The 25,110-nt window shown below is 38.8% G+C and overlaps 1 protein-coding gene across 2 annotated transcripts in view; it reads right to left on the reverse strand.

The window, feature by feature from the left end:
- The window catches only part of LOC306844412 (uncharacterized protein), a 30,245-nt gene that overhangs the window by 4,431 nt on the left and 704 nt on the right, over nt 1–25,110 (reverse strand). For both annotated transcript variants that reach the window (XM_079376512.1, XM_079376511.1), the window contains exon 2: nt 41–24,948. In XM_079376512.1, the coding sequence (XP_079232638.1) occupies nt 41–24,946 (24,906 nt within the window). In that variant the 5' untranslated portion in view covers nt 24,947–24,948. The remainder of the gene's footprint in view (nt 1–40; nt 24,949–25,110) is intronic.

Raw genomic sequence — 25,110 nt, forward strand, 5'->3', positions numbered from 1 at the left:
ACAAAATATAAGGACATTTTCTAAATGAAGAGATACATACTGCTAAGTCATGACTGTGCAGCTTGTCCTTGACCTCAGAGCTGTGATCTCCATCTTCTAAATCATTCCCAAAATCAGAATCAGCCAATCTACCAAGGCCTTGTTTGCCCTTATTAGCACGTCTGGACCCAAACTTCCTTTTAGTTGATGGAGATGTCTTTTCTTGGCTAACAGGGTTAGTGCTCTCTTCCAGCTGATTACTACTTGTGTGTGCACTAGAGACATCGAGATACTCTTTATTCAGTTTGTTTTCAGAAATATTATGCACTACAGACACCTCAACTCTTTCAAGGTTCTTCTTTTCTTGCTTATTTGCCTTTGAGTTCTTATCTATCTCCCCATTTTCTTTGTCTTCAGCCTCTCTTTCTGCTTTGAGCTGCTGTCTGGGATTTTTGCGTGTTGAACCCATTTTTCTTCTTCTTCCCTCTGGTGAGTTGGGTTCACTGTGAGCTGATGGCATTGGCTCAAGAGATTTGATTTCTGAGTTTTCTGGCATATTGAGATCAGGAGCATTGGATAAGTCATCTGGGTTTGGCTCTTTGATGATTAATTCCGAATCACAACTCGATGAACTTTGAGATGTCTTATTTAATGCTCTCTCTATCTCACTGAGAAGTGAATCCTCTGACTGATTAGAGTAACTGTGAGTTATTTGTTGTCCTACATTTTCTCTTACTAAGCTCATTTCAGAGTCCTGTGACATCTGCAGATTTGTGTCTTCAGTTTCTATGACCTCATATCCATCTCTTTTTCTTTGCATTTTTCCTTCTCTGAGATTCTTCCGAGTCGAACCCATCTTTCTTCTCTTCTCAGTGGTCAGAGTCTCTGACTGTGGATGTTTGGTAACATCAGCATTTACTAACTGATTATCACATATCTGAAGGGTATTTTCAGGTGTTTCAGGCACTGTTGGTCTAGAACTGTGAAGATGATCATTTTCAACTTTTAAATGAGTTGCACTAATGATCATTTCTGATTCAAGACCTGTGGTACTGACTGAAGACACTTCCTTGGACTGACTGATGCTTAATGCTTCTTCCAAATCATCTGCTGCTTTCGTAGACTCTCTATCCTCTGCCACACCAAGTACATCTTCATTATCGGACATATTTTTCCCATGCATTGCTTGAGGATTTCTCCGGGTTGAGCCCATCTTTCGCCTCTTTTCTTGGGTGGCAGGTATTTTTTGAGAGTTGTTTTCATGAACATCATCCTGAGTGGCTCTTAGTTCTTGTGTGTTTTCAGTTTGTTCAGGCTCTGACACGATCTGATGAGCATTTTCGTGACTAACTGTCAAGAAAAAACTGTCGTTTGTCTCCTTATGGAGATGAATTGCCTCACTCAGACTATTACTGTCATTTCCAGTATTGTCCATCCCATTTTCCTCACTCACCTTAGATAGGTCATGGATATTCTGAGAAAGTTCTTTCACTCCATTTTCTGGTTCAGGGAACATGTTTGAAGGAGCCATTGGATGAGAAAATTCAACTGGGAAGTTTTGTTCAACCTCTTCATCAAATTCAGTTTTTCTTGCACTAGTTTCTAAATGTCGTTCTGTATCCTGTTCCTGTGTCATTCCTTCACTATCTCCATCCATCTTTTTGAATTCTGCAATTCTTCCCTGCCCTTTGTTCCCTCTGAGCGTCTTACGTGTTGACCCCATTTTTCGTTTTTGAACAACTGGATTCAAGTTTGGTTGATCTTCTCTATGAGACTCTTTAGGAATGACACTTTGTTTAGGATGTAAGTATGTGTCAACATCTCCCAGTAGAAGGTCTGAAACCATTTCAGCAGCAATATTTGAAGAACATTCAAATTCTATCGACAGTTCGTGATTTATAGTAGAGTTTGGATCGTTTTGTTCTGAGTTTTCTGCCTGCAAATCTGATTTACAAACAATATCCTGAATGTCATGGCCTTCTTTATCAGCAGATGAACTGAACAGTTGCTGATGTATAAGAGATCCTGTAATGGCTTCTTCAAGTGTTAATTTCTCCTCTGACTTTGTGGTCTCATCATCAATTGTTGTATTTTCAGTTTCTCCCTCTTTCTCTTCAACCTCCTCTTCATTTACCATCCTCTTCCCTCTCTTCCGAGTTGATCCCATTTTTCTCTTCTGCTTAGACTTTTTGGAGACTGGATTCATTTCAACCACCTCTGTTGGAGGAACATCATTAGATGACACATGAATCTGGGTTTCCTCCATAAACAGAGCATCAGACACGACCACATCAGAAAGATTATTACTATATCTCACAAAATCTGCAGTTCTTTCTTGGAACTCTAATAAATGTGAGGCAGTGTAATCCTGTGATGGACCAGTTTGTGTTTGAGATGCATCTGATCTTTGTTCCAAATCATCACATAGCTCCTGCACTGGCATGTCCACTGTCTTCGTGGTCTTTCTCTCCTCATCTTCAACATCTCTTATATTAATAATTTCTTGTGTCACATTGTGATCAACCACTTTATCCCGGTTTTGAATTTCTGAGTGTGTTTCTGTGTCTTCCTCTTCTGACACTCCTTCACTATCTTCATTATTTTCCTTGGATTCTACTCTCTCTTTTCTTTGTTCTTTGTTCCCTCTGAGAGGTCTACGAGTTGAGCCCATTTTCCGCTTATGAACGTTAAGACTCAATTTTGAGTGTACTTCGTCTCCATGAAGATTTTCAGGAATGATGTTGGGAACACTTTGTTTGGAAATTGTGTCTGTTTTTCCTGAAATTTCATTCTCAGCAATTTCAGATATCAGTGCTTCCGGTTTTGCATCAGTGGAAGTGTAATTTTGAATAAAATCTGACTCTGGAGTCATATTACTCTCCACTATAACTGCATCTCCAATAAACTGTCTGTCTAAAGCACTAGCTGCACAGAAGTTCTCTTCTGTTGATTCTCCTTCAAATGTTGGCGAGTAAATTGTTTTGTTTTCTGAGTGTGATTCTGTGTCTGCCTCTTCTGGTGCTCTTTCAACATCTCCAGTATTTTCCTGGGACCCTGCATGGATTTTTGTGATGGTTTGAGATTCTGAAATGTCACCGATACTCACTTCAGTATATCTGGATTCATCTGGACTGGGTTCATTATCCAAATTGAAGATTTCTTTTTCATCATGACCTTTTCTAAGTCCTTTATTCCCTTTGAGAGGTCTACGTGTTGAACCCATTTTTCTCTTGTGAATAACTGGACTTGATTTTGAGTGTGTCTCTTCTCTGTGAGAATCTGCAGAAATGATGCTGATGTCACTTTGTTCAGGAATTGTGTCTGTTTCTCCTGAAACTTCTTTCTCAGCATTTTTAGATACTTTCAGTGCTTCCATGTGTGCATCAGGAGACGTTTGAAGAAAATCAGACTCAGTAGTCATATGACTCTCCACTGTATCTGTATCTCCAATTACTTCTACTTCTCTAATTAACATCACACTAACATCCTGGATGTTCTCTTCTGTTCCTTCTGCTTCACTGGTTGCTAAGTCAAATGTTTTGTTCTGTGAGTCAATTTCTAATTGTAAGTCTTTGTCTTCCTCTGCTGCCACTCTTTCAGCATCTCCAGTATTTTCCTGGGACCCTTCATCAATTTTTGTGAGGGTTTGTGATTCTGTGATGTGACAGATACTTATTGCAGTGGATTCCTCAGACACTAAATCTGAACTACATGATGACTGCAGGAGAGCAGATTCAGACCCTTCAACAAGACCAACATCATTCTTCTCACATATTTCCATCTCCTGTTCTTTAACTCCATCTTTTGTGCTTTGTAATGTAGATTCATCTGGACTGGGTTCATCCTCCAAACTAATTGTTTCTTTCTCTGCATTGATCACACTGTCACTATCAAGTGTCTCAATTGCACCATGATGTTCTATTTCTTTTCTTTGTCCTTTGTTCCCTCTGAGAGGTCTACGTGTTGAGCCCATTTTTCTCTTGTGAGTAACTGTGAATTTTGAGTGTGCCTCCTCTTTCTGAGTATCTTCAGGAATGATTTTGGTGTCACTTTGCTTGGGAATTTCATCTGTTTCTTCTAGAACGTCATGCACAGGATTGTCAGATACTTTTATTGCTTCCAGTTTTGCTTCAGAGGAAGTGTTATTTTGAATCAAATCTGACTCAGTAGTCATATTACTCTCCACTATAATTGCATCTCCAATAAACTCGACTTCTCTGACTAAAACGCTAGTTTTACACATGTTTTCTTCTGTTGCTTCTCCTTCAAATACTGAGTCAAACGTTTTGTTTTCTGAGTGTGATTCTGTGTCTCCCTCTGCTGGCACTCTTTCAACATCTCCAGTATTTTCCTGGTACCCTGCATGGATTTTTGTGAGGGTTTGAGATTCTGAAATGTCACCGATACTCACTTCAGTATATCTGGATTCATCTGGACTGGGTTCATTATCCAAATTGAAGATTTCTTTTTCATCATCTTTTCTTCGTCCTTTATTCCCTTTGAGAGGTCTACGAGTTGAGCCCATTTTTCTCTTGTGAATAACTGGACTTGATTTTGAGTGTGTCTCTTCTCTGTGAGAATCTGCAGGAATGATGCTGATGTCACTTTGTTCAGGAATTGTGTCTGTTTCTCCTGAAACTTCTTTCTCTGCATCTTTAGATACTTTCAGTGCTTCCATGTGTGCATCAGGAGACGTTTGAAGGAAATCAGACTCAGTAGTCATATTAGTCTCCACTGTATCTGTATCTCCAATAACTTCTACTTCTCTAATTAATGTCACACTAAGATCCTGGATGTTATCTTCTGTTCCTTCTGCTTCACTGGTTGCTAAGTCAAATGTTTTGTTCTGTGAGTCAATTTCTAATTTTAAGTCTTTGTCTTCCTCTGCTGCCACTCTTTCAGCATCTCCAGTATTTTCATGGGACTCTTCATCAATTTTTGTGAGGGTTTGAGATTCTGAAATGTCACCGATACTCACTTCAGTATATCTAGATTCATCTGGACTGGGTTCATTATCCAAATTGAAGATTTCTTTTTCATCATCTTTTCTTTGTCCTGTATTCCCTTTGAGAGGTCTACGAGTTGAACCCATTTTTCTCTTGTGAATAACTGGACTTGATTTTGAGTGTGTCTCTTCTCTGTGAGAATCTGCAGGAATGATGCTGATGTCACTTTGTTCAGGAATTGTGTCTGTCTGTCTTGATCCTTCAGTGACATCATCTTGCACAAGAAGGACAGAATCCATCACAGCAGAAACACTCGCTGTGTTTTTAGCATCATTTAAAGTGTCATTTTGAAGCAAATCTGACTCTATAGTCATATTACTGTCCGCTATAACCGTATCTACAGTAAACTCATCTTCTCTGACTGAAACACTAGCTTCACAGATGGTATCTTCTGTTCTTTCTGCTTCAGATGTTAAGTCAGTCATTTTGTTTTGTGGTTGAATTTCTGATTGCGAATTTGTGAGTGCATCACTTAAATATTCACTATCAGAATTTTCAGATACTTTCAACGTTTCTTTGTTTGCATCAGAAGTCTGATGAAAATCTGATTCAGTAGTCATATTACTGCCCACAGTATCTCCAATAACTTCAACTTCTCTGACTTCAACTTCTCCTTCAAATGCTGTTGAGTCAAACACTTTGTTTTCTGAGTGTGATTCTGTGTCTGCCTCTTCTGGTGCTCTTTCAACATCTCCAGTATTTTCCTGGTACCCTGCATGGATTTTTGTGATGGTTTGAGATTCTGAAATGTCACAGATACTCACTTCAGTATATCTGGATTCATCTGGACTGGGTTCATTATCCAAATTGAAGATTTCTTTTTCATCATGACCTTTTCTAAGTCCTTTATTCCCTTTGAGAGGTCTACGAGTTGAGCCCATTTTTCTCTTGTGAATAACTGGACTTGATTTTGAGTGTGTCTCTTCTCTGTGAGAATCTGCAGGAATGATGCTGATGCCACTTTGTTCAGGAATTGTGTCTGTTTCTCCTGAAACTTCTTTCTCTGCATTTTTAGATACTTTCAGTGCTTCCATGTGTGCATCAGGAGACATTTGAAGAAAATCAGACTCAGTAGTCATATTAGTCTCCACTGTATCTGTATCTCCAATAACTTCAGCTTCTCTGATCAACGTCACACTAACATCCTGGATGTTCTCTTCTGTTCCTTCTGCTTCACTGGTTGCTAAGTCAAATGTTTTGTTCTGTGAGTCAATTTCTAATTGTAAGTCTTTGTCTTCCTCTGCTGCCACTCTTTCAGCATCTCCAGTATTTTCCTGGGACCCTTCATCAATTTTTGTGAGGGTTTGTGATTCTGTGATGTGACAGATACTTATTGCAGTGGATTCCTCAGACACTAAATCTGAACTACATGATGACTGCAGGAGAGCAGATTCAGACCCTTCAACAAGACCAACATCATTCTTCTCACATATTTCCATCTCCTGTTCTTTAACTCCATCTTTTGTGCTTTGTAATGTAGATTCATCTGGACTGGGTTCATCCTCCAAACTAATTGTTTCTTTCTCTGCATTGATCACACTGTCACTATCAAGTGTCTCAATTGCACCATGATGTTCTATTTCTTTTCTTTGTCCTTTGTTCCCTCTGAGAGGTCTACGTGTTGAGCCCATTTTTCTCTTGTGAGTAACTGTGAATTTTGAGTGTGCCTCCTCTTTCTGAGTATCTTCAGGAATGATTTTGGTGTCACTTTGCTTGGGAATTTCATCTGTTTCTTCTAGAACGTCATGCACAGGATTGTCAGATACTTTTATTGCTTCCAGTTTTGCTTCAGAGGAAGTGTTATTTTGAATCAAATCTGACTCAGTAGTCATATTACTCTCCATTATAATTGCATCTCCAATAAACTCGACTTCTCTGACTAAAACGCTAGCTTTACATATGTTTTCTTCTGTTGCTTCTCCTTCAAATACTGAGTCAAACGTTTTGTTTTCTGAGTGTGATTCTGTGTCTCCCTCTGCTGGCACTCTTTCAACATCTCCAGTATTTTCCTGGTACCCTGCATGGATTTTTGTGAGGGTTTGAGATTCTGAAATGTCACCGATACTCACTTCAGTATATCTGGATTCATCTGGACTGGGTTCATTATCCAAATTGAAGATTTCTTTTTCATCATCTTTTCTTCGTCCTTTATTCCCTTTGAGAGGTCTACGAGTTGAGCCCATTTTTCTCTTGTGAATAACTGGACTTGATTTTGAGTGTGTCTCTTCTCTGTGTGAATCTGCAGAAATGATGCTGATGTCACTTTGTTCAGGAATTGTGTCTGTTTCTCCTGAAACTTCTTTCTCTGCATCTTTAGATACTTTCAGTGCTTCCATGTGTGCATCAGGAGACATTTGAAGAAAATCAGACTCAGTAGTCATATTAGTCTCCACTGTATCTGTATCTCCAATAACTTCTACTTCTCTAATTAATGTCACACTAACATCCTGGATGTTCTCTTCTGTTCCTTCTGCTTCACTGGTTGCTAAGTCAAATGTTTTGTTCTGTGAGTCAATTTCTAATTGTAAGTCTTTGTCTTCCTCTGCTGCCATTCTTTCAGCATCTCCAGTATTTTCTTGGGATACTTCATCAATTTTTGTGAGGGTTTGTGATTCTGTGATGTGACAGATACTTATTGGAGTGGATTCCTCAGACACTAAATCTGAACTACATGATGACTGCAGGAGAGCAGATTCAGACCCTTCAACAGGACCAACATCATTCTTCTCACATATTTCCATCTCCTGTTCTTTAACTCCATCTTTTGTGCTTTGTAATGTAGATTCATCTGGACTGGGTTCATCCTCCAAACTAATTGTTTCTTTCTCTGCATTGATCACACTGTCACTATCAAGTGTCTCAATTGCACCATGATGTTCTATTTCGTTTCTTTGTCCTTTGTTCGCTCTGAGAGGTCTACGTGTTGAGCCCATTTTTCTCTTGTGAGTAACTGTGAATTTTGAGTGTGCCTCCTCTTTCTGAGTATCTTCAGGAATGATTGTGGTGTCACTTTGCTTGGCAATTTCATCTGTTTCTTCTAGAACATCATGCACAGGATTGTCAGATACTTTTATTGCTTCCAGTTTTGCTTCAGAGGAAGTGTTATTTTGAATCAAATCTGACTCAGTAGTCATATTACTCTCAATTATAATTGCATCTTCAATAAACTCAACTTCTCTGACTAAAACGCTAGCTTTACATATGTTTTCTTCTGTTGCTTCTCCTTCAAATACTGAGTCAAACGTTTTGTTTTCTGAGTGTGATTCTGTGTCTCCCTCTGCTGGCACTCTTTCAACATCTCCAGTATTTTCCTGGTACCCTGCATGGATTTTTGTGAGGGTTTGAGATTCTGAAATGTCACCGATACTCACTTCAGTATATCTAGATTCATCTGGACTGGGTTCATTATCCAAATTGAAGATTTCTTTTTCATCATCTTTTCTTTGTCCTTTATTCCCTTTGAGAGGTCTACGAGTTGAACCCATTTTTCTCTTGTGAATAACTGGACTTGATTTTGAGTGTGTCTCTTCTCTGTGAGAATCTGCAGGAATGATGCTGATGTCACTTTGTTCAGGAATTGTGTCTGTTTCTCCTGAAACTTCTTTCTCTGCATTTTTAGATACTTTCAGTGCTTCCATGTGTGCATCAGGAGACGTTTGAAGAAAATCAGACTCAGTAGTCATATTAGTCTCCACTGTATCTGTATCTCCAATAACTTCAGCTTCTCTGATCAACGTCACACTAACATCCTGGATGTTATCTTCTGTTCCTTCTGCTTCACTGGTTGCTAAGTCAAATGTTTTGTTCTGTGAGTCAATTTCTAATTGTAAGTCTTTGTCTTCCTCTGCTGCCATTCTTTCAGCATCTCCAGTATTTTCTTGGGATACTTCATAAATTTTTGTGAGGGTTTGTGATTCTGTGATGTGACAGATACTTACTGCAGTGGATTCCTCAAACACTAAATCTGAACTACATGGTGACTGCAGAAGAGCAGATTCAGACCCTTCAACAAGACCGACATCATTCTTCTCACATATTTCCATCTCCTGTTCTTTAGCTACATCTTTTAAACTTAGTAATGTAGATTCATCTGAACTGGGTTCATCCTCCAAACTAATTGTTTCTTTCTCTGCATTGATCACACTGTCACTATCAAGTGTCTCATTTTCTTCATGATGTTCTAATTGTTTACTTTGTCCTTTGTTGCCTCTCACAGGTCTACGTGTTGAGCCCATTTTTCGCTTGTGAACAATTGGACTTGATATTGAGTGTGCCTCCTCCCCATGAGAATCTCCAGGAATGATGCTGATGTCACTTTGCTCAGGAAACGTGTCTGTCTGTCTTGATCCTTCAGTGACATCATCTTGCACAAGAAGGACAGAATCCGTCACAGAAGAAACACTCTCTGTGTTTTTAGCATCATTTAAAGTGTCATTTTGAAGCAAATCTGACTCTATAGTCATATTACTGTCCGCTATAACCGTATCTACAGTAAACTCTTCTTCTCTGACTGAAACACTAGCTTCACAGATGGTATCTTCTGTTCTTTCTGCTTCAGATGTTAAGTCAGTCATTTTGTTTTGTGGTTGAATTTCTGATTGCGAATTTGTGAGTGCATCACTTAAATATTCACTATCAGAATTTTCAGATACTTTCAACGTTTCTTTGTTTGCATCAGAAGTCTTATGAAAATCTGATTCAGTAGTCATATTACTGCCCACAGTATCTCCAATAACTTCAACTTCTCCTTCAAATGCTGTTGAGTCAAACACTTTGTTTTCTGAGTGTGATTCTGTGTCTCCCTCTGCTGGCACTCTTTCAACATCTCCAGTATTTTCCTGGTACCCTGCATGGATTTTTGTGAGGGTTTGAGATTCTGAAATGTCACCGATACTCACTTCAGTATATCTGGATTCATCTGGACTGGGTTCATTATCCAAATTGAAGATTTCTTTTTCATCATCTTTTCTTCGTCCTTTATTCCCTTTGAGAGGTCTACGAGTTGAACCCATCTTTCTCTTGTGAATAACTGGACTTGATTTTGAGTGTGTCTCTTCTCTGTGTGAATCTGCAGAAATGATGCTGATGTCACTTTGTTCAGGAATTGTGTCTGTTTCTCCTGAAACTTCTTTCTCTGCATTTTTAGATACTTTCAGTGCTTCCATGTGTGCATCAGGAGACGTTTGAAGAAAATCAGACTCAGTAGTCATATTAGTCTCCACTGTATCTGTATCTCCAATAACTTCTACTTCTCTAATTAACGTCACACTAACATCCTGGATGTTCTCTTCTGTTCCTTCTGCTTCACTGGTTGCTAAGTCAAATGTTTTGTTCTGTGAGTCAGTTTCTAATTGTAAGTCTTTGTCTTCCTCTGCTGCCATTCTTTCAGCATCTCCAGTATTTTCTTGGGATACTTCATCAATTTTTGTGAGGGTTTGTGATTCTGTGATGTGACAGATACTTATTGCAGTGGATTCCTCAGACACTAAATCTGAACTACATGGTGACTGCAGAAGAGCAGATTCAGACCCTTCAACAGGACCAACATCATTCTTCTCACATATTTCCATCTCCTGTTCTTTAGCTACATCTTTTAAACTTAGTAATGTAGATTCATCTGAACTGGGTTCATCCTCCAAACTAATTGTTTCTTTCTCTGCATTGATCACACTGTCACTATCAAGTGTCTCAATTGCACCATGATGTTCTATTTCTTTTCTTTGTCCTTTGTTCCCTCTGAGAGGTCTACGTGTTGAGCCCATTTTTCTCTTGTGAGTAACTGTGAATTTTGAGTGTGCCTCCTCTTTCTGAGTATCTTCAGGAATGATTGTGGTGTCACTTTGCTTGGGAATTTCATCTGTTTCTTCTAGAACGTCATGCACAGGATTGTCAGATACTTTTATTGCTTCCAGTTTTGCTTCAGAGGAAGTGTTATTTTGAATCAAATCTGACTCAGTAGTCATATTACTCTCCACTATAATTGCATCCCCAATAAACTCAACTTCTCTGACTAAAACGCTAGTTTTACACATGTTTTCTTCTGTTGCTTCTCCTTCAAATACTGAGTCAAACGTTTTGTTTTCTGAGTGTGATTCTGTGTCTCCCTCTGCTGGCACTCTTTCAACATCTCCAGTATTTTCCTGGGACCCTGCATGGATTTTTGTGATGGTTTGAGATTCTGAAATGTCACCGATACTCACTTCAGTATATCTGGATTCATCTGGACTGGGTTCATTATCCAAATTGAAGATTTCTTTTTCATCATCTTTTCTTTGTCCTGTATTTCCTTTGAGAGGTCTACGAGTTGAACCCATTTTTCTCTTGTGAATAACTGGACTTGATTTTGAGTGTGTCTCTTCTCTGTGAGAATCTGCAGGAATGATGCTGATGTCACTTTGCTCAGGAAACGTGTCTGTCTGTCTTGATCCTTCAGTGACATCATCTTGCACAAGAAGGACAGAATCCGTCACAGAAGAAACACTCTCTGTGTTTTTAGCATCATTTAAAGTGTCATTTTGAAGCAAATCTGACTCTATAGTCATATTACTGTCCGCTATAACCGTATCTACAGTAAACTCATCTTCTCTGACTGAAACACTAGCTTCACAGATGATATCTTCTGTTCTTTCTGCTTCAGATGTTAAGTCAGTCATTTTGTTTTGTGGTTGAATTTCTGATTGCGAATTTGTGAGTGCATCACTTAAATATTCACTATCAGAATTTTCAGATACTTTCAACGTTTCTTTGTTTGCATCAGAAGTCTTATGAAAATCTGATTCAGTAGTCATATTACTGCCCACAGTATCTCCAATAACTTCAACTTCTCTGACTTCAACTTCTCCTTCAAATGCTGTCGAGTCAAACACTTTGTTTTCTGAGTGTGATTCTGTGTCTCCCTCTGCTGGTGCTATATCAACATCTCCAATATTTTCATGGGACCCTGCATGAATTTTTGTGATGGTTTGAGATTCTGAAATGTCACCGATACTCAATTCATATCTGGATTCATCTGGACTGGGTTCATCATCCAAACTGAAGATTTCTTTTTCATGATGATCTTTTCTTTGTCCTGTATTCCCTTTGAGAGGTCTACGAGTTGAACCCATTTTTCTCTTGTGAATAACTGGACTTGATTTTGAGTGTGTCTCTTCTCTGTGAGAATCTGCAGGAATGATGCTGATGTCACTTTGTTCAGGAATTGTGTCTGTTTCTCCTGAAACTTCTTTCTCTGCATTTTTAGATACTTTCAGTGCTTCCATGTGTGCATCAGGAGACATTTGAAGAAAATCAGACTCAGTAGTCATATTAGTCTCCACTGTATCTGTATCTCCAATAACTTCAGCTTCTCTGATCAACGTCACACTAACATCCTGGATGTTATCTTCTGTTCCTTCTGCTTCACTGGTTGCTAAGTCAAATGTTTTGTTCTGTGAGTCAGTTTCTAATTGTAAGTCTTTGTCTTCCTCTGCTGCCACTCTTTCAGCATCTCCAGTATTTTCCTGGGACCCTTCATCAATTTTTGTGAGGGTTTGTGATTCTGTGATGTGACAGATACTTATTGCAGTGGATTCCTCAGACACTAAATCTGAACTACATGATGACTGCAGGAGAGCAGATTCAGACCCTTCAACAAGACCAACATCATTCTTCTCACATATTTCCATCTCCTGTTCTTTAGCTACATCTTTTAAACTTAGTAATGTAGATTCATCTGGACTGGGTTCATCCTCCAAACTAATTGTTTCTTTCTCTGCATTGATCACACTGTCACTATCAAGTGTCTCATTTTCTTCATGATGTTCTAATTGTTTACTTTGTCCTTTGTTGCCTCTCACAGGTCCACGTGTTGAGCCCATTTTTCGCTTGTGAACAATTGGACTTGATATTGAGTGTGCCTCCTCCCCATGAGAATCTCCAGGAATGATGCTGATGTCACTTTGCTCAGGAAACGTGTCTGTCTGTCTTGATCCTTCAGTGACATCATCTTGCACAAGAAGGACAGAATCCGTCACAGAAGAAACACTCTCTGTGTTTTTAGCATCATTTAAAGTGTAATTTTGAAGCAAATCTGACTCTATAGTCATATTACTGTCCGCTATAACCGTATCTACAGTAAACTCTTCTTCTCTGACTGAAACACTAGCTTCACAGATGGTATCTTCTGTTCTTTCTGCTTCAGATGTTAAGTCAGTCATTTTGTTTTGTGGTTGAATTTCTGATTGCGAATTTGTGAGTGCATCACTTAAATATTCACTATAAGAATTTTCAGATACTTTCAACGTTTCTTTGTTTGCATCAGAAGTCTTATGAAAATCTGATTCAGTAGTCATATTACTGCCCACAGTATCTCCAATAACTTCAACTTCTCTGACTTCAACTTCTCCTTCAAACGCTGTTGAGTCAAACACTTTGTTTTCTGAGTGTGATTCTGTGTCTCCCTCTGCTGGTGCTATATCAACATCTCCAATATTTTCATGGGACCCTGCATGAATTTTTGTGATGGTTTGAGATTCTGAAATGTCACCGATACTCAATTCATATCTGGATTCATCTGGACTGGGTTCATCATCCAAACTGAAGATTTCTTTTTCATTATGATCTTTTCTTCGTCCTTTATTCCCTTTGAGAGGTCTACGAGTTGAGCCCATTTTTCTCTTGTGAATAACTGGACTTGATTTTGAGTGTGTCTCTTCTCTGTGAGAATCTGCAGCAATGATGCTGATGTCACTTTGTTCAGGAATTGTGTCTGTTTCTCCTGAAACTTTTTTCTCGGCATTTTTAGATACTTTCAGTGCTTCCATGTGTGCATCAGGAGGCGTTTGAAGAAAATCAGACTCAGTAGTCATATTAGTCTCCACTGTATCTGTATCTCCAATAACTTCTACTTCTCTAATTAACGTCACACTAAAGTCCTGGATGTTCTCTTCTGTTCCTTCTGCTTCACTGGTTGCTAAGTCAAATGTTTTGTTCTGTGAGTCAGTTTCTAATTGTAAGCCTTTGTTTCCCTCTGCTGCCACTCTTTCAGCATCTCCAGTATTTTCCTGGGACTCTTCATCAATTTTTGTGAGGGTTTGTGATTCTGTGATGTGACAGATACTTATTGCAGTGGATTCCTCAGACACTAAATCTGAACTACATGATGACTGCAGAAGAGCAGATTCAGACCCTTCAACAGGACCAACATCATTCTTCTCACATATTTCCATCTCCTGTTCTTTAACTCCATCTTTTGTGCTTTGTAATGTAGATTCATCTGGACTGGGTTCATCCTCCAAACTAATTGTTTCTTTCTCTGCATTGATCACACTGTCACTATCAAGTGTCTCAATTGCACCATGATGTTCTATTTCTTTTCTTTGTCCTTTGTTCCCTCTGAGAGGTCTACGTGTTGAGCCCATTTTTCTCTTGTGAGTAACTGTGAATTTTGAGTGTGCCTCCTCTTTCTGAGTATCTTCAGGAATGATTTTGGTGTCACTTTGCTTGGGAATTTCATCTGTTTCTTCTAGAACGTCATGCACAGGATTGTCAGATACTTTTATTGCTTCCAGTTTTGCTTCAGAGGAAGTGTTATTTTGAATCAAATCTGACTCAGTAGTCTTATTACTCTCCACTATAATTGCATCTCCAATAAACTCGACTTCTCTGACTAAAACGCTAGTTTTACACATGTTTTCTTCTGTTGCTTCTCCTTCAAATACTGAGTCAAACGTTTTGTTTTCTGAGTGTGATTCTGTGTCTCCCTCTGCTGGCACTCTTTCAACATCTCCAGTATTTTCCTGGTACCCTGCATGGATTTTTGTGAGGGTTTGAGATTCTGAAATGTCACCGATACTCACTTCAGTATATCTGGATTCATCTGGACTGGGTTCATTATCCAAATTGAAGATTTCTTTTTCATCATCTTTTCTTCGTCCTTTATTCCCTTTGAGAGGTCTACGAGTTGAGCCCATTTTTCTCTTGTGAATAACTGGACTTGATTTTGAGTGTGTCTCTTCTCTGTGAGAATCTGCAGGAATGATGCTGATGTCACTTTGTTCAGGAATTGTGTCTGTTTCTCCTGAAACTTCTTTCTCTGCATCTTTAGATACTTTCAGTGCTTCCATGTGTGCATCAGGAGACGTTTGAAGGAAATCAGACTCAGTAGTCATATTAGTCTCCACTGTATCTGTATCTCCAATAACTTCTACTTCTCTAATTAATGTCACACTAACATCCTGGATGTTATCTTCTGTTCCTTCTGCTTCACTGGTTGCTAAGTCAAATGTTTTGTTCTGTGAGTCAATTTCTAATTTTAAGTCTTTGTCTTCCTCTGCTGCCACTCTTTCAGCATCTCCAGTATTTTCCTGGGACTCTTCATCAATTTTTGTGAGGGTTTGAGATTCTGAAATATCACCGATACTCACTTCAGTATATCTAGATTCATCTGGACTGGGTTCATTATCCAAATTGAAGATTTCTTTTTCATCATCTTTTCTTTGTCCTGTATTCCCTTTGAGAGGTCTACGAGTTGAACCCATTTTTCTCTTGTGAATAACTGGACTTGATTTTGAGTGTGTCTCTTCTCTGTGAGAATCTGCAGAAATGATGCTGATGTCACTTTGTTCAGGAATTGTGTCTGTCTGTCTTGATCCTTCAGTGACATCATCTTGCACAAGAAGGACAGAATCCATCACAGAAGAAACACTCTCTGTGTTTTTAGCATCATTTAAAGTGTCATTTTGAAGCAAATCTGACTCTATAGTCATATTACTGTCCGCTATAACCGTATCTACAGTAAACTCATCTTCTCTGACTGAAACACTAGCTTCACAGATGGTATCTTCTGTTCTTTCTGCTTCAGATGTTAAGTCAGTCATTTTGTTTTGTGGTTGAATTTCTGATTGCGAATTTGTGAGTGCATCACTTAAATATTCACTATCAGAATTTTCAGATACTTTCAACGTTTCTTTGTTTGCATCAGAAGTCTGATGAAAATCTGATTCAGTAGTCATATTACTGCCCACAGTATCTCCAATAACTTCAACTTCTCTGACTTCAACTTCTCCTTCAAATGCTGTTGAGTCAAACACTTTGTTTTCTGAGTGTGATTCTGTGTCTGCCTCTTCTGGTGCTCTTTCAACATCTCCAGTATTTTCCTGGTACCCTGCATGGATTTTTGTGATGGTTTGAGATTCTGAAATGTCACCGATACTCACTTCAGTATATCTGGATTCATCTGGACTGGGTTCATTATCCAAATTGAAGATTTCTTTTTCATGATGACCTTTTCTAAGTCCTTTATTCCCTTTGAGAGGTCTACGTGTTGAACCCATTTTTCTCTTGTGAATAACTGGACTTGATTTTGAGTGTGTCTCTTCTCTGTGAGAATCTGCAGGAATGATGCTGATGTCACTTTGTTCAGGAATTGTGTCTGTTTCTCCTGAAACTTCTTTCTCAGCATTTTTAGATACTTTCAGTGCTTCCATGTGTGCATCAGGAGACGTTTGAAGAAAATCAGACTCAGTAGTCATATGACTCTCCACTGTATCTGTATCTCCAATTACTTCTACTTCTCTAATTAATGTCACACTAACATCCTGGATGTTCTCTTCTGTTCCTTCTGCTTCACTGGTTGCTAAGTCAAATGTTTTGTTCTGTGAGTCAATTTCTAATTGTAAGTCTTTGTCTTCCTCTGCTGCCACTCTTTCAGCATCTCCAGTATTTTCCTGGGACCCTTCATCAATTTTTGTGAGGGTTTGTGATTCTGTGATGTGACAGATACTTATTGCAGTGGATTCCTCAGACACTAAATCTGAACTACATGATGACTGCAGGAGAGCAGATTCAGACCCTTCAACAAGACCAACATCATTCTTCTCACATATTTCCATCTCCTGTTCTTTAACTCCATCTTTTGTGCTTTGTAATGTAGATTCATCTGGACTGGGTTCATCCTCCAAACTAATTGTTTCTTTCTCTGCATTGATCACACTGTCACTATCAAGTGTCTCAATTGCACCATGATGTTCTATTTCTTTTCTTTGTCCTTTGTTCCCTCTGAGAGGTCTACGTGTTGAGCCCATTTTTCTCTTGTGAGTAACTGTGAATTTTGAATGTGCCTCCTCTTTCTGAGTATCTTCAGGAATGATTTTGGTGTCACTTTGCTTGGGAATTTCATCTGTTTCTTCTAGAACGTCATGCACAGGATTGTCAGATACTTTTATTGCTTCCAGTTTTGCTTCAGAGGAAGTGTTATTTTGAATCAAATCTGACTCAGTAGTCATATTACTCTCCACTATAATTGCATCTCCAATAAACTCGACTTCTCTGACTAAAACGCTAGCTTTACACATGTTTTCTTCTGTTGCTTCTCCTTCAAATACTGAGTCAAACGTTTTGTTTTCTGAGTGTGATTCTGTGTCTCCCTCTGCTGGCACTCTTTCAACATCTCCAGTATTTTCCTGGTACCCTGCATGGATTTTTGTGAGGGTTTGAGATTCTGAAATGTCACCGATACTCACTTCAGTATATCTGGATTCATCTGGACTGGGTTCATTATCCAAATTGAAGATTTCTTTTTCATCATCTTTTCTTCGTCCTTTATTCCCTTTGAGAGGTCTACGAGTTGAGCCCATTTTTCTCTTGTGAATAACTGGACTTGATTTTGAGTGTGTCTCTTCTCTGTGTGAATCTGCAGAAATGATGCTGATGTCACTTTGTTCAGGAATTGTGTCTGTTTCTCCTGAAACTTCTTTCTCTGCATCTTTAGATACTTTCAGTGCTTCCATGTGTGCATCAGGAGACATTTGAAGAAAATCAGACTCAGTAGTCATATTAGTCTCCACTGTATCTGTATCTCCAATAACTTCTACTTCTCTAATTAATGTCACACTAACATCCTGGATGTTCTCTTCTGTTCCTTCTGCTTCACTGGTTGCTAAGTCAAATGTTTTGTTCTGTGAGTCAATTTCTAATTGTAAGTCTTTGTCTTCCTCTGCTGCCACTCTTTCAGCATCTCCAGTATTTTCCTGGGACCCTTCATCAATTTTTGTGAGGGTTTGTGATTCTGTGATGTGACAGATACTTATTGCAGTGGATTCCTCAGACACTAAATCTGAACTACATGATGACTGCAGGAGAGCAGATTCAGACCCTTCAACAAGACCAACATCATTCTTCTCACATATTTCCATCTCCTGTTCTTTAACTCCATCTTTTGTGCTTTGTAATGTAGATTCATCTGGACTGGGTTCATCCTCCAAACTAATTGTTTCTTTCTCTGCATTGATCACACTGTCACTATCAAGTGTCTCAATTGCACCATGATGTTCTATTTCTTTTCTTTGTCCTTTGTTCCCTCTGAGAGGTCTACGTGTTGAGCCCATTTTTCTCTTGTGAGTAACTGTGAATTTTGAGTGTGCCTCCTCTTTCTGAGTATCTTCAGGAATGATTTTGGTGTCACTTTGCTTGGGAATTTCATCTGTTTCTTCTAGAACGTCATGCACAGGATTGTCAGATACTTTTATTGCTTCCAGTTTTGCTTCAGAGGAAGTGTTATTTTGAATCAAATCTGACTCAGTAGTCATATTACTCTCCACTATAATTGCATCTCCAATAAACTCGACTTCTCTGACTAAAACGCTAGCTTTACACATGTTTTCTTCTGTTGCTTCTCCTTCAAATACTGAGTCAAACGTTTTGTTTTCTGAGTGTGATTCTGTGTCTCCCTCTGCTGGCACTCTTTCAACATCTCCAGTATTTTCCTGGGACCCTGCATGGATTTTTGTGATGGTTTGAGATTCTGAAATGTCACCGATACTCACTTCAGTATATCTGGATTCATCTGGACTGGGTTCATTATCCAAATTGAAGATTTCTTTTTCATCATCTTTTCTTTGTCCTGTATTTCCTTTGAGAGGTCTACGAGTTGAACCCATTTTTCTCTTGTGAATAACTGGACTTGATTTTGAGTGTGTCTCTTCTCTGTGAGAATCTGCAGGAATGATGCTGATGTCACTTTGCTCAGGAAACGTGTCTGTCTGTCTTGATCCTTCAGTGACATCATCTTGCACAAGAAGGACAGAATCCGTCACAGAAGAAACACTCTCTGTGTTTTTAGCATCATTCAAAGTGTAATTTTGAAGCAAATCTGACTCTATAGTCATATTACTGTCCGCTATAACCGTATCTACAGTAAACTCATCTTCTCTGACTGAAACACTAGCTTCACAGATGGTATCTTCTGTTCTTTCTGCTTCAGATGTTAAGTCAGTCATTTTGTTTTGTGGTTGAATTTCTGATTGCGAATTTGTGAGTGCATCACTTAAATATTCACTATCAGAATTTTCAGATACTTTCAACGTTTCTTTGTTTGCATCAGAAGTCTTATGAAAATCTGATTCAGTAGTCATATTACTGCCCACAGTATCTCCAATAACTTCAACTTCTCTGACTTCAACTTCTCCTTCAAATGCTGTCGAGTCAAACACTTTGTTTTCTGAGTGTGATTCTGTGTCTCCCTCTGCTGGTGCTATATCAACATCTCCAATATTTTCATGGGACCCTGCATGAATTTTTGTGATGGTTTGAGATTCTGAAATGTCACCGATACTCAATTCATATCTGGATTCATCTGGACTGGGTTCATCATCCAAACTGAAGATTTCTTTTTCATGATGATCTTTTCTTTGTCCTGTATTCCCTTTGAGAGGTCTACGAGTTGAACCCATTTTTCTCTTGTGAATAACTGGACTTGATTTTGAGTGTGTCTCTTCTCTGTGAGAATCTGCAGGAATGATGCTGATGTCACTTTGTTCAGGAATTGTGTCTGTTTCTCCTGAAACTTCTTTCTCTGCATTTTTAGATACTTTCAGTGCTTCCATGTGTGCATCAGGAGACATTTGAAGAAAATCAGACTCAGTAGTCATATTAGTCTCCACTGTATCTGTATCTCCAATAACTTCAGCTTCTCTGATCAACGTCACACTAACATCCTGGATGTTATCTTCTGTTCCTTCTGCTTCACTGGTTGCTAAGTCAAATGTTTTGTTCTGTGAGTCAGTTTCTAATTGTAAGCCTTTGTCTTCCTCTGCTGCCACTCTTTCAGCATCTCCAGTATTTTCTTGGGATACTTCATCAATTTTTGTGAGGGTTTGTGATTCTGTGATGTGACAGATACTTATTGCAGTGGATTCCTCAGACACTAAATCTGAACTACATGGTGACTGCAGAAGAGCAGATTCAGACCCTTCAACAAGACCAACATCATTCTTCTCACATATTTCCATCTCCTGTTCTTTAGCTACATCTTTTAAACTTAGTAATGTAGATTCATCTGGACTGGGTTCATCCTCCAAACTAATTGTTTCTTTCTCTGCATTGATCACACTGTCACTATCAAGTGTCTCATTTTCTTCATGATGTTCTAATTGTTTACTTTGTCCTTTGTTGCCTCTCACAGGTCTACGTGTTGAGCCCATTTTTCGCTTGTGAACAATTGGACTTGATATTGAGTGTGCCTCCTCCCCATGAGAATCTCCAGGAATGATGCTGATGTCACTTTGCTCAGGAAACGTGTCTGTCTGTCTTGATCCTTCAGTGACATCATCTTGCACAAGAAGGACAGAATCCGTCACAGAAGAAACACTCTCTGTGCTTTTAGCATCATTTAAAGTGTCATTTTGAAGCAAATCTGACTCTATAGTCATATTACTGTCCGCTATAACCGTATCTACAGTAAACTCATCTTCTCTGACTGAAACACTAGCTTCACAGATGGTATCTTCTGTTCTTTCTGCTTCAGATGTTAAGTCAGTCATTTTGTTTTGTGGTTGAATTTCTGATTGCGAATTTGTGAGTGCATCACTTAAATATTCACTATCAGAATTTTCAGATACTTTCAACGTTTCTTTGTTTGCATCAGAAGTCTTATGAAAATCTGATTCAGTAGTCATATTACTGCCCACAGTATCTCCAATAACTTCAACTTCTCTGACTTCAACTTCTCCTTCAAACGCTGTTGAGTCAAACACTTTGTTTTCTGAGTGTGATTCTGTGTCTCCCTCTGCTGGTGCTATATCTCCAATATTTTCATGGGACCTTGCATGAATTTTTGTGATGGTTTGAGATTCTGAAATGTCACCGATACTCAATTCATATCTGGATTCATCTGGACTGGGTTCATCATCCAAACTGAAGATTTCTTTTTCATTATGATCTTTTCTTCGTCCTTTATTCCCTTTGAGAGGTCTACGAGTTGAGCCCATTTTTCTCTTGTGAATAACTGGACTTGATTTTGAGTGTGTCTCTTCTCTGTGAGAATCTGCAGGAATGATGCTGATGTCACTTTGTTCAGGAATTGTGTCTGTTTCTCCTGAAACTTTTTTCTCGGCATTTTTAGATACTTTCAGTGCTTCCATGTGTGCATCAGGAGACGTTTGAAGAAAATCAGACTCAGTAGTCATATTAGTCTCCACTGTATCTGTATCTCCAATAACTTCTACTTCTCTAATTAACGTCACACTAAAGTCCTGGATGTTCTCTTCTGTTCCTTCTGCTTCACTGGTTGCTAAGTCAAATGTTTTGTTCTGTGAGTCAGTTTCTAATTGTAAGCCTTTGTTTCCCTCTGCTGCCACTCTTTCAGCATCTCCAGTATTTTCCTGGGACTCTTCATCAATTTTTGTGAGGGTTTGAGATTCTGAAATGTCACCGATACTCACTTCAGTATATCTGGATTCATCTGGACTGGGTTCATTATCCAAATTGAAGATTTCTTTTTCATCATCTTTTCTTTGTCCTGTATTCCCTTTGAGAGGTCTACGAGTTGAACCCATTTTTCTCTTGTGAATAACTGGACTTGATTTTGAGTGTGTCTCTTCTCTGTGAGAATCTGCAGAAATGATGCTGATGTCACTTTGTTCAGGAATTGTGTCTGTTTCTCCTGAAACTTCTTTCTCTGCATTTTTAGATACTTTCAGTGCTTCTATGTGTGCATCAGGAGACGTTTGAAGGAAATCAGACTCAGTAGTCATATTAGTCTCCACTGTATCTGTATCTCCAATAACTTCTACTTCTCTAATTAATGTCACACTAACATCCTGGATGTTCTCTTCTGTTCCTTCTGCTTCACTGGTTGCTAAGTCAAATGTTTTGTTCTGTGAGTCAGTTTCTAATTGTAAGTCTTTGTTTCCCTCTGCGGTCACTCTTTCAGCATCTCCAGTATTTTCCTGGGACTCTTCATCAATTTTTGTGAGGGTTTGTGATTCTGTGATGTGACAGATACTTATTGCAGTGGATTCCTCAGACACTAAATCTGAACTACATGATGACTGCAGGAGAGCAGATTCAGACCCTTCAACAAGACCAACATCATTCTTCCCACATATTTCCATCTGCTTTTCTTCAGCTCCGTCTTTTAAGCTTTGTAATGTAGATTCATCTGGACTGGGTTCACTCTCCAGTCTGAAAGTTTCTTTCTCTACATTGATCATATCTTCACTGTCAAGTGTCTCATTTTCATCATGATGTTTTATTTCTTTTCTTTGACCTTTTTTCCCTTTGAGAGGTCTTCGAGCTGAGCCCATTTTTCGCTTGTGAACAATTGGACTTGATTTTGCGTGTGCCTCCTCTCCATGAAAAACTTCAGGAACAATGTTGATGTCACTTTGCTTGAGAATTGTTTCTCCTGAAACTTCTTTTTCAGCATTTTCAGATACGTTCAATGCTTCCTTGTGTGCATCAGGAGAACTCTGAAGAAAATCTGACTCAGCAGTCATATTATGCTCCACTGTATTTCCAATAACTTTGTTTTCTCTGACTGAAACACTGGCACTATTGACATTCTCTTCTGTTCCATCTGCTTCACTGTTTGTTGAGTCAAATGTTTTGTTCTGTGCTTCAATTTCTAAATGTAGGTCTGCCTCTCCCACATCTAATGTCAGGACTGGTGCTGCATCCATCTCCTTAATTCCATATGTTGCTTCACTTCTCTCATTGCCTCTATCAAAAGCTGCATTCTCTGATTCTACACTGAAAAGTATTTCTTCCTTTTCACTTTTCTCATCATTTCCATGCAAGTCATATCCTCCTTTATCAGGAGATTGCATAAACAGTTGTTTGTGAGCGTGAGATCCTCTATCTGTTGCTGAGTCTTCAAAACTAATCATTTCCTCTGACTTTGAGGTCACATCATTAACTGCAGTATTCTCAGTCTGTTTTTTGTCTTTTCTAACCTCCTCATTTTCTAGCATCTTCCCAGCATCATCTTGTGGTGGACTGTGTGTTAGAGATATATTTGATGAATAATACTCTTGTCCTTGCTCCTTATTTTCAGTTGAAATATCACATGGTTTCTGGTGTGAAATCCAAATGGTCTCTGTGCTTGTTTCAACATCTTTTTCATTATCTCTTACATCCATTATTATTTGTGTTACATTGTGATCTCTTACTTCACCCTGGTCTGTCATTTCAAATGCATATTCTGTTTCAGATCCTCTTTCATCCCTCATATTCTCATTTTCTCTCGTTGCTAAACTGTGGGTATCTTCATCTTCTTCCGTAATAGACAATAAATCAGTCAGAGTATCACGTGTTACTGAAGCAACATTACAAACATTATTTTCTTGTTTCATTTCTATACGAATCTCTTGCCTTTCTTCAACTGCATCCCTCATCTCATGTGGTAAATTGGTTGTTGTGGGTTCAGCATGGCTAATATTAGACACAGGCATATCAAAACTTCTACTTCCTCCCACTATGTGTTGAACCATAGAGCAATCAGAGTTATTATCTGGAGTAGCTATGTCATGTTGACTTAATGAAGATTCTTGATCCTGCAACGCAAGTTCCTCTAATTGTGGTTCCTCTTTCTGCTTTAGAACCACCTTCTTGGCTTCTTTTCTTGTATCAGACATATGTTGGTCTTTATCACTTAAATGACTTCCTGCTTCTTTCAAAACTTTTAGAACATCAAAATCTTCAGTGTGTGAACCAAAATTAAAATCCAAGTCCTCGTTCAGTAATGGAGTCCTATGGTGGCTAAACGTTTCAGGTAGGGGCTTTTCTGAATCAACAAGGGGAAAAGCAACTGATTGGTTCATAGTTTCAGTTCCAGCCGAAACATCAGGCACCTTCAGCTCAGCTCTATCAGCCAATAGAGACTGACTTAAAAGCAAAGCTGATTTTGTGTGGGACGATGGATCATCTCTTGCCACATCATCCCATGTTTGCGCCATCTCTTCTGACATTTTCAACTTTGCTTCGCCCATGACTTCTTCTTTACTTTCATTCTCTGTCATGTTTCGTGAATGTTCTTGCACACCTACATTTTCAGCTACTGTGACAGCGATAGAATGGACAGATGGCCCCATAGCCTCGTCTATAGGCACATCACTTACTACCTCATATGAATGAGAGGTTATTTCTTGATGGTGGATTGTATCTTTTTCTTTATTTTCTGAAACTGCAAACATAAGAGTTGTTACAGACTCCTTTCCAAAACCAGAACTTTTGGTCTGAAGGGATAAATCAGAAGGAAAACTTGATTGTTCTTCTTCTGTTAGAGAAGCATGTTGTTCCTCAGTGGTTGATGTGCTTGTTTGAGTTACATATTCTTCATCTAACTCTTCAGTGGTCCTCACGTCATGAAGTTTTCCCTCACCTTTAAACGTACCAGTACTCTTGCGAGTTGAACCCATTTTTCTTTTCCGTTCTGGCAGTTCAGTCTTCATGGGTGAATCCTTGTGACCCCTTGCATGTGGAGGACATTCTAAGGCAGATGTTTGTTGTTCAATACTTGAGCTTGGTGGATGATCAAACTGGGTTGCACTGATGGCATGAAATTCATCTCGCCCAACCTCAGACTCTGCAGTTTGCTGAAACCTATCATCATCATCATCATCTTTCTCTGCATTTCTGTTAAGACCTTTAGGACCTCGTCGTGATGAACCAAGCCTCTGGTTCTTCTTGGAATTTCTGCCTGACATGGCTGTTAATGTTCATATGATGAGACAAATAATGGGGATAAGTCATTTTTGACACTTAGGAACATGATTAAAAAGGAAACCAGAGAGTATTAGTGATGCAAAATTTATATGACTCATACTAACTGTCATGCATGTGCTCTCAAATCATTGATTCCATTTGTGAT

The sequence above is a fragment of the Barbus barbus genome (assembly GCF_936440315.1).
Source record: "Barbus barbus genome assembly, chromosome: 25".
Classification (NCBI taxonomy): domain Eukaryota; kingdom Metazoa; phylum Chordata; class Actinopteri; order Cypriniformes; family Cyprinidae; genus Barbus; species Barbus barbus.